Consider the following 11,036-nt stretch of genomic DNA (forward strand, 5'->3'; position numbering starts at 1 on the left):
CTCAACACAGGAACTCGGTATGACAGATTCCCCATAGTGGAAAATCGAGGCCATGGGCTGAGGATTACTAGTGCCTTCCACAAGCATCTCTACTTATCAGTCCTTACCATTCACAAAAAATGAGTAGCCAAACGTTGCTAAATTAACAGCATCTACAGTTAGTAAGCAACACTTACCTTACTGAAAGGCCCTTTAGAGTGTGCAGCTGGACAGGGAGGATACTTATCAGTAAGTTAAGGGTTACTTACTGTGTGTCTATTATGAGAGTATCACAGATCTAACTTGGTCTTAACATATAAACTATTTCCAGTCCTCCCAGGGTTAATGTACTGTAGAACCTTTGTGATAATCAGCGCATAATTAAAGTAATAACTGATCTCAGAGCCTTGCTGTCGCTTCATCAACTTAATCCAGGAGGGAAACATGACACAAGAGGGAAAATATTTTTCTAGAGCCTTGCGTGCCTCCCACCAGTCTTGAGTGATCTTATCAATCTGCTCAGAATAAGACAGGCTTTAAAAAAAAAATCAGCAAATGAAGGTTCTATCAGACAGAGGGCTCAGACTTCCCTGGTTCTAGCTCCTGTTTGCTGCCAGGCAAGGACTGATTGTAATTGAACACATTCTTGGATTTAATGATTTAGCTGGATGAATGAAGTGCAACCAAGTTTCTATGACTGATAAGAACCTCCATCCTTCACCCTCATCCGCTTTTAGTGGTGCTCAATCAGCAAACTCTGCCACAATTAAAACTGCTAAAACGTTGAAAAGTTGATGTTCTGATTGCGTCTGTACAACTTTTACTGACTGAAGTTTTAGATTTTTTTGATCTGATTTTCTCTCATATAACCATTTCAAAATTGAGACTTTAAGGAACCAGACAATCCCATCATGTACTTAGCACAAAAACTCTTTTTCCCTTTGTTTAAAAAAATATGGTTGACAGTGACTTTAAAAAATGGGTCGACATGAGGTCCCATCTTCATAAGGAGAAATTCAAGAGGAAAAGGCAGGCTTTGTTGCTAGAAAATTCTAAGGATAAACATACTAGTGATTCCTTTGCTTTAAGATCCCATATATGGCAAACACCTCCGTAAGATAAATGACATATCAAATCTTTGCACTTGTATACACTTTTCCTGCTCTATTACATTCAGTAAAAAGTCTCAAATCCCTGTATTGCCAGCTGAGCAGGAAATTTTCAGTTAGGTGCATTTACTGAATTAGCTGTCGTCTCAACCTCTCACTGACCTCCAAGAGCTTGGAAGACATTGGGTAGGAAGTGCTCCGTTACTAGTATAGTTACACTGTAAATATGTTCTCCACATTCAGTATTCCTAACAAAACCTGTCGGTATGCTATTTTTGAATGTATTTACAATTTAGCTAAAAACATGGAGCAAAGTATGCAATTCAACTGTGGCATTTACTTTAACAAGCTGTCTACCCTAACTCAAGCCAGTAGTTACTCTTTGAAAATCCTTTTCTGAAAAAACATTATGCTAAGTGAGTTTAGTTTCTATGTTCCAGAATGGTCTTATCAGCAAATCACTGTTCTGTGGCTGGGAGAAAGTGTTTTCACTTGCTCTGATATCTAGGCAAAAAATGTTCTAATACATGGAGATTATTTTTTATTAAAGGATTTTAGCTATTGATTCTTACGTGTTCCTCCACAGAATCTTCCTCACCTTCAGAAGCAAGTAAGTAATGCTACAGCCAACATAGAACAAACAGGCAAAAATGCTTCATTTGTGTGACACCATTTACTCTAATTGGCAATATCTAGTCTAAGCCCATTTCCCTGTCTGTTCCCTGTATTGTTTTAGTTTTCTTACAAATGAGCTTTCTGTATAAGGGAGCTACAGATTAATAACTTCTCACACTAGAAAGCTCTCTCCTCTTATTGAAATGAGACGGAACAGAGGCCTCAACCGAGATCCTTCGTTTGTGACATATGTCGATTTATTATGAAGTGGGGGAGGCAAAATTCAAGTTAACAATATGGCTAGGAGATTGAAGACCTACAATGAGAGCACAATGCTTACCGTCCATTTCAGCATGATCTGAGTGTCAGTGATAGCCTCTGTATAAGCAATGTGAGGACCTGCGATTGGACGTGCCGAAAATGGGTTGCTGAATCCTGCCACTTGATATGGTCGTGAGGCTGCGCTTCTTGGGCTTTCCCCATAGGCATTGATGGCAATCACACGAAACTTGTATGCAGCACCTGTGGCACAAAAACACCCAGTAAAATGGGAGCTAGTAATTTACAAAGCACAGAATAATTTACAGCAAAGAGCATTCTAATGCCATATTGATGAGTAGAGATGATTGCTAACAGGCTGAGTCTCTAAGTGGCTGTGGTGATTCCCCATAGAAAGCCAGAGATCAGCAGATCAGCAGGAAAACCAAGGCTACTCAGATGGAGACTGCCTTGCAATGGCCCACAGACAGTTTGCTTGGCCATTCTCTGTTGGGCATGATGTAATGTGAGACATAAGGCAGCTAAATTTTGGCATATCGTCTTAGTACAGTGGTCACGTTACTGGACTAATAATCTAGAGGCCTGGACTACTATTCCAGAGAATGAGAGTACAAGTTCTACCAAGATAATTTCAGAATTTGAATTAGGTTGAAATAAAATCTGTAAATAAAAATTGGAATCAGTAGAAGTGACCATGAGGCTGTCAGATTTTCATAAAAACCTAACTAAATCGTTTAGGAAAGGAACCATGCCTTCTTTACCCAGGTTGGCTTGTGTGAGGCATTAGTTACCCTCTGATGTGACCTAGCAGCTCAGTTTTAACAAACAGCTACAAGTATGGACTTTAGTGGTTCAAAAGAAATCTGCCATTTAGATGCTTTCCATCTTCACAAGCCTCTCAGAATTTAATCTGATTATTCTGAGTTCTTATTTCACTTATTTGGGCTGTTACCTGGTTCAAGGCTGCGCACTTCCACTGAGAGTTTAGATGGAGAGATGCTGTCTGCTGCCACCAGCCAGTCACTGTTCCTTCCCATCCGTTTGTACTCCACTTTAAAGGAGGTGATGGGGGAGCCCCCATTCGCTCTTGGGATCCAAGTCACATACACAGAGGTTTCTGAGGCAGTTGAGATTGTAGGACGGTCTGGTGCCTCAGGGACTAGACAGGAGAAAAAGAGTCATCAGAATAGGGTTGAAGAGCTTGAATTAGATAACTGCAAGCCCCATGCTAATAGAGTGACAAGTGTCCATCTCAGTTTTAAGACAGCAAATCCTGGGTCTGTTTCAGCCATCAGATGATGTCTGCAATTTACAGTTCTCTCCAGGAATTATGCTCTCTCAGAGAGCGTCCCATGCCCAGGGTGACTCTCATTCAGGTTTTTTCAATTTTCTTAATCCATTATATAGACTGCCAAAGGTATTTGCCATTATTCAGAGTGCCTTCAGAGGATTCTCACATTACTAAAAAATGAAGGGCAATATCTCACAAAGAGCTTTGCTGCAGAAAAATGAGTGTCTGAGAGTCATTACATGAAAATCCTCAGCATTTCATAAACAATCCAATAAAATTTATTACAAGTTTAGCATCTGACAGATATTGTTTCGCAAACTGTGCGGTTGCACACCGAATTAACACCACATGGAAATAAAAAGACATTTAATTGCAACTTTTAATGGTTCCTTAAAACTCAGGTTGATGACGACATTTACTAATCATTAATTGCATAAGCAAAAGCTAGTATTGATCAAATGACTAGTAGGACAGCATTATTTCCTGATTCAAACAGGCCAATCACAAAACAAACTCTTGATAAGATTTTGAGGCTTTATTTGAGGAGGAGAATGCTCTGGTGCACCACTGCAATGTACCACAAAATGGTAGGACTCAGCCTCTTGTTGGCGACTCCTTAATCTCACTGTACTGACAAATGCTTTCACAAGGAAACCAGGGATCAGAATGAATGTTATCTACTCAGCCAAGTGCCTACCAAACTGTTTGAGACGCATTAACAATGACTATAATGGTGGGATCCGACCAGTCTTGACAGGAAAGAACAGTACAGGACACCGGGAGAACCACATGCCAGACAGCGGAAAATATTAGTGTCTCTTTTAAAAAGTCATATTCATAAAAAAAACTTCCTTTATAAAATTAAATTAATTTGGTTATAAACAGCGATTGTGCTTTAGTCTTGGCATTCAGTTAACACAGAGGGCTTTCATTATCTAATGTCTCTAATTGAAGTTATGCCATATTAACCGTTAAATTTCCAGTTAGTTCCAGGGAAACACTCATCTCCCTGGGCTGACCAATTCTGTAAGTTTTTAAACTCATACTCAAACTGAAATATACAATAAATATTATTGCTGTGAAGTTACTCAAACATCAGAAATATTTATTATTGGAATATGAAGCTTAAGCAAATACATAGCCTTAAATACGCTTACACTTCGGTGTTCAATCTTTTTTATATTAACTTGTAATTACAGTATTCCATCTCCTTTAATCTTTAGTCTTAGTCCAAATTTAAAATCTTTTACTGTCTCTCTTCCATCTCCTTGTTTCCACCACCCAGTTTGGATATGGGAACAACTTAGGGGGAAAAAAGCCCTCAAATGATTTTCTAACAACCAATTTCAAAAGACTGTTTCTTCCAACCAATGAAATGACAAAGACCACATGATTGATATGTCACAGACATGACGGGGTAAATTTTTGATGTGTTTTCCCTGTAGAGCAGGAATGTCTTCCCTTAAGACAAGTAACATGCCCAAAGGAATAAATGTGTCCACTGATAAGGGCTAAAAACAATTGGCAAAATAATCATCCATTAATAATTCTGGAATAGTTCAAGAATGTTGAGATGCAAGATACTGAGATCCAGTATACTTCAGTTAGGAACAACATAAAAACTCTTTATAGTGCCCCAACATTGAACCCCAGACCCAATCTCAGAAGCAATCCTACTTCCATCTCTGTAGCCTCTTAACAAGAATCCCAATTTTGTGCTATTCACATGTACAAGGAAGTGACTGTTTCAATTAATTTCATTTTATATTTTTTACAGGCAGTGGACAGAGGGTACCTTTAATCAACCATAAATCTTGCCTGAACTTGAACCCAAGTTCCAGAGGTAATAAAACAGATGCTGACCAGCAAAAAGATGTCACATTTTTATGTTTTCATACAAAAAAGTACTGCCATTGTACTCAAAAGCAGTACAATCATACAAGTTCAAGTTTAGGTTTTTATCAAAATAATACTTACTGAACTCAGAGCAACTTTAGAGAGCAAAGAAGACAGAAGAACAATGTTAGTAAAAGCATATTTTCAAAGAAGTATCGTTCTTAGCAGTGTTAGACCCAGTTAGTTGGCTAGTGTCCATTGACATTCCAGTTGAATATTTTAAGGACTCCAATCTGGACAGCTTGCCAACATAACAATAAATATTGGTGCAGTACCAAGATCTACCAGTAGATATCAATAGCACTGTTAGCACAGTTACATAATATTATACATTACATTGTATTTACAGAGGTTACTAAAGCCACTCAAAGCAGAAAAACATAACTAGGCCAAAGTGACCCCTTGAATCTAACATTAGATTCTTGAAAATTTGGCATGGAAGTGATTCCTGGCGCTGGGATCTCAGATTTAACTGCAGTGTCCTGAACTCTAATACCACTTGCCCCAACAGAGTTTCAGAGCATTTCCTGTCCATGCATAGAAAAGTAGCCATATTTTTACTCTTGAATTCAATGGTCTGTTCTCCATCCTACAGGCAACAGAAACTTTTGCTGGGTTTGTGTTATGGATTTTAAAAAAAATATTAGAGAACATTGTTGTGAAAGACCACTCAGTGCTGCAATAGGCAGCAGGAGCCCAAGAGCTGCTTCAGTCTGGATTTCCACACAGCCCTTGACTGCACATTTGTAACCTTGCCCAGCTAACTTCTATCAGGTGGCAGTGTAGGCACCAATCCTGAACTGCAGGAAATGGCTGGCCTCCATTCAGTACTTCTACTCTGATGCTATATCAAAGACTACAAATGTATGAGAACACAAATGGTCTGAATATGGTGTCACGGCATATAGCCCCACCCTTCATTGTTACCTTCAACACCTGTGGTCATTTCAAAAATTGTCAGCTGAAATCAGATATAAAGATGTCAAATAACTAAATCTGAAATTTTAAAACACAAATACAAGGACAGTGTCTAATCTAATATATTACTCAGCCTATAGATTTAATATCTATAGTCTATACAACTCAAAAGGAACTGTGCACTCAGTCTGCTTACCTACAACTACGAGCTTCAGAGTCCCTCTATCCCCAGCCCATGATCACAATACCCAGTATTGTTTCTATCAAAACTCATTCCCACCATCCCCATTGCATCCCATGCACATATTCCTCACCTCATGTTATGTACCTGCTCATTATTTCAGATTGATAAAGTTCAGTAAGTTTGTAAAACAAGCTTTTCTGAAATCATTAATTTTATATCATCCTTGCTCCATGGACTTGCCCCTCGTTATCACTGTAATCCCCTCCAACCCCACAACCTTCAAAGATATCTGTGCTCTGCTCATTCTGGCCTCTTCAGCACCCCTAATTTTAATTTAAATCTTTGGTGGCCACACCTTCAGCTGCCAAAGCCCAAAGCTCTGGAATGTCCACCCTAAACCTCTCTCTGTCTCTTCTTTCTACTTTAAGATGCTCAGGCATGATGGGCTGAATGGCCTCTTTCTGCGGCGCAACTTTTCAAAAGTTCTAAAACTTTTTGATCATCTGCCCAAGTATCTACTTATGTAGCTTAATGTCAAATTTTGCTTTGTGCCTCTCCTGCTAAGTGACTTGGAAAGTTTTATCACATTAAAGAGACTATATAACTAAAAAATGTTGTGGTTATATCAGAACCTGTGGCTTGGATTGGGTGGTCTATAATGGAGAGGTTCAAGGAAGGGTTAGAAGGCTGGTAATTTATTAAATTGGGACAATTAGATTAAGGTTAAGATTAGGTAATTTATAAAGAAAGGTCATATGGGTTACTGGTTGGATTAGGGTTTTTTCTTTATTTGCTCATGGGATGGGGACATCACCGGCTCGGAAAGCATTTATTACCCATCATTAGTTGCCCTTGTTCAGAGGGCATTTAAGAGTCAACCACTGAAGTCACATGTAGGCCAGACCTGGTAAAGACAAAAGATTTCCTTCCCTACAGGACATGAGTGAACCAGATAGATTTTTACTATAATCAGCAATGATTTTGTGGTCATCATCAGACTTTTTAATTCCAGATTTCACCATCTGCCATGGTGGGATTTGAACCCGGCATTACCCTGGGTCTCTGGAATACTAGTCCAGTGACAATACCACAATACCACCACCTCCCCCGATTGGTAGGGGGAGGGTAGGGTTGGATTCATGTTTACACTGGATTAGAGTTTATATCGGGGTCATGAAAACTAGGGTTTAGGTTAGATTGGTAGTAATTGTGATGGGGACGGTTATGGTTTCTTAGAGTTTGGGTGGATTAAACTTGCAATCAGAGTTTGTTCAGGTTATAGTTAGATAAGGTTTTATAAAAGGGGGAATAGAGAGTGTCAAGATTAGATTAGGGTTAGGTTAAAGATAAGGATAAATAGCTCATAAAGGAGGGGGTTTTGAGTTAAGGTCAGGGTTAGGAGCTGTAGAAGAATCTTACCTCCGCTGTGTCGTGCTGGATCATAGATTACAACGCCAAAATTAGTGCCACTCTTATCCTCAACTGCTGTTTGTTTGGGAACTCCAGCTGGTTGTGATGATGGCCGAGAGCTTTTATTCGGGGTGGAGGATCGCCCTGATGTGGGGAGGGGAATAAAATCAGTATCATGTCAGGACAAAGCTTTTTTTTTTTTTACAGCAAAACATTCACAGCACTGCTCAGTTATTACATGAAGCTTGTCTTGCCTCAATGAACACAAGAGCCTAAGAAATAAGAGCAAGAGAATGCCATACAGCCTATTGACCGTGTTCCACCATTCAAATATTAACATAGCTGATCTTGGGCTTCAAACTCCACTTTCCTGCCTAATTCCATATCCCTCAATGCCCTGAGAGGCCAAAAATTTGTCTCTCAGCCTTAAATATATTCAGTGATGGCGCATCCACAACTCTCTGGGGTGGAGAATTCCAAAGATTCACAGCCCTTTGAGCGAAGATGTATCTCATCTCAGTGCTAAATGATTGTGCCATTATCCTGAAACTATGCCCTCTTGTTCTTGAATAGCAGTGTTATAGTCTCTTAAAAAAAAAAGCAAATTGTCAGTAAAACTAATGATTGAGGATGCTAACTCTCAATTTGCTGGGACCTTTGCAGAATCTAGGGAATTTAGAAAAATCATAAGCAGTGTCATCCACTATCTCTGCAGTTATTTTTTTTTAGAACCCAAGGCAATCAGGTCCTAGGGATTTGTCGGATTTCTGCTGATGTTAATTACCTTAACTTCCTCACTTTTGTTAACCTCTAGGTTACCCCCTATTTCTGGTGACTTGTGTCTTCTACTGTGAAGACACACAAAATATCTGTTCAATGTCATTGCCATTTCCTTATTCCCCATGGTAATTTCCCTTGTGCCTGCTTCTCAGAGAATAATGCTTGCTTTAGTTACTCGTCCCTGTTTATATACTTGTAAAAGCTCTTACAATCTATTTTCATTTTCCTGGCTAGTTTACTCTCATGTTCTATTTTTTCCCTTTTTATCAATTTTTTGGTGACCCATTACTGATTTCTAAAACATTCCCAATCCTCAGACTTACTGCTACTCTTTGCAACACTATAAGCATCTTCTTTTAAGCTAGTACTATCTTTAACCTCATTAGTAAGCCATGGATGGATCTTTCTCACTGAGTTTTTGTTTTTCAACGCAATACATTTTTGTTGAACATTTTGAATCATTTCTTTATTTCAAGAGAAATAAAGAGAACACCTGCCAAGAGAAAAACTAACATTTATTTAGTGAAAAAGATAACCCATCAGTATGAAAGGATCCAGCACCGGTGCAGCAAGGAATATAGAGTTAATATCATAGAATCAAAAGTCTGGATTTCAGGTCAATATTTCTTTTTCATCACCAGTAACAGATCTTGCGAGCAATAGTGTACTGTCAATTGGAAAATCAACGTCAAAATTGCAAAACAACATTCTACAATTACACCCTACACCCAACAAATCTTCAGACTGTTCAGTTCATTACACGTTCTACAACAAGGGTGTTTAAAAAAAACCGTCAATGTGAGCTGTGGAAGTACATACCATGGGACCTAAGGGCCTAATATAAAATTTAAATCCATGGTCCAATAAATATACAAACTGTCAATACCATTATATCTTGGTGTCCTAAGTTACACAGTGACCATACTTTATAAATACTCCATTAGCTATAAAGTGCTTTGACATGTCCTGAGATATGAAATGTTGCATATAAATGCAAGTTCTTTATTTGTCAATGAGGCCCTTTCAAACCTCCAGGCTGGGGAATTCCAACAGGACAAAGCAATAAATAAAAAATATGAGCACAAATAGGATTGCGTTGCTTCACGTGATTGGGCATCCCATTTTACAGACTACCCAATGATCTCATGTATGGGTGTTGCTATTATGGGTGTTGATGTGCTACATGAATTTTCAAGTTAACTGCTTATTTGCATCAATTTTCCCTGCAGCAGAGGAAATTGAGAGGGGACATGATTGAGGAGTATAAAATTATGAGGGGCATAGATAGGGTAGACAGGAAGGAACTTTTCCCCTTGGTGGAGGGATCAATAACCAGGGGGCATAGATTTAAGGTAAGGGGCAGGAGGTTTAGAGGGGATGTAAGGAAGACTTTTTTCACCCAGAGGATGGTGGGAATCTAGAACTCACTGCCTAAAAGGGTGGTAGAGGCAGAAACCCTCATAACATTTAAGAAGTATTTGGATGTACACTTGCAATACCGTGGCATACAAGGCTCTGGGCCCAGTGCTGGAAAATGGTATTAGAATAATTAGGTAATTGTTTGACCGGCTCAGACTCAATGGGCTGAAGGGCCTTTTTCTGTGCTGTAGACCTCTATGACTAATTCCATCTTGCTGATAAAGCCAAACTAAGTTACTACAGTAAATTATCTAACTTTGGGGTTGTAAAGTTTGGGTTGGGATTTTTGGGGCACTGAATAATGTGCTTGCACCAAACTTGTGTGGGGAACATTTAGCCTGAAATGGATGCCACTGCGTCTCCTTCCATCCATATTCATTTGTTCCTACTGGGCCAGGTCTGTCTGTCCCTGCATCTGTGGTTCCATGAACCTCTGTCTATTTGACTGTATCTCAGCTTGGGATTGTGGCAGCAGCTGGTTGCATCCTGATTCTATTTCTTAAAAAAATGCACTTCTAATGTTTTCCTCTTCTGGATTACCTCCTGGTAACTTACCCAAGTGGTCCTCTTCATGCCTGTGATTAGGCAGTGAGTGCTGGCAGGGAATTTGACTATTAACATCCAAAAGACACCTAATTCTATCCTCAGTTAGCACTTAAACATACTATCCAGTGACTCTTATTGGAAAATGTAATCAGATAATAATCATGGATTCCCAATTCAGAAATGTAAGCTAATGACAGCAGTCTGTTTATTGCCATTAATAGATCAGTTAACAGCACAAATCAAGAGATTGATCCCGGGACTTTCCTGGTCTGTGTGGATTATTATTACATGTGGTATTTACCCAATGAGCCAGCAGGGATACCCATGTCAGAAATCTGGAGTTATAAATGCAGCCCATGTAAAATACGACTTGCCAGTGTAAAATGTTGCATTTTCTTGTCATTTTGTACCTTTGCCAGTTCGGAACGTTAGCATGGCTGGCTGTCCTTCGCCAGAAGCACTTCGTGCAACCATCAATACTTCGTACAGGCTAGAGGGTTCGAGCTCAGCAAGTTGCAGTTCATTCTCACTGCCAGGAACCCTGATCGTGTGCCAGCTTCCCAACATATTCCCACGGTTGTCAAGCTAAAAGGAAAGCGAAAAGCTAGTG

At 39.3% G+C, this 11,036-nt stretch overlaps 1 protein-coding gene across 4 annotated transcripts in view; it reads right to left on the minus strand.

The window, feature by feature from the left end:
* The window catches only part of cdon (cell adhesion associated, oncogene regulated), a 188,420-nt gene that overhangs the window by 26,934 nt on the left and 150,450 nt on the right, over window positions 1-11,036 (minus strand). For all 4 annotated transcript variants that reach the window (XM_041174246.1, XM_041174244.1, XM_041174243.1 and 1 more), the window contains 4 exons: window positions 10,837-11,011; window positions 7,691-7,825; window positions 2,935-3,141; window positions 2,044-2,225 (listed from right to left, as the gene is read on the minus strand). In XM_041174246.1, the coding sequence (XP_041030180.1) occupies window positions 2,044-2,225; window positions 2,935-3,141; window positions 7,691-7,825; window positions 10,837-11,011 (699 nt within the window). The remainder of the gene's footprint in view (window positions 1-2,043; window positions 2,226-2,934; window positions 3,142-7,690; window positions 7,826-10,836; window positions 11,012-11,036) is intronic.

Source organism: Carcharodon carcharias, chromosome 25 (assembly GCF_017639515.1).
Source record: "Carcharodon carcharias isolate sCarCar2 chromosome 25, sCarCar2.pri, whole genome shotgun sequence".
Taxonomy (NCBI): domain Eukaryota; kingdom Metazoa; phylum Chordata; class Chondrichthyes; order Lamniformes; family Lamnidae; genus Carcharodon; species Carcharodon carcharias.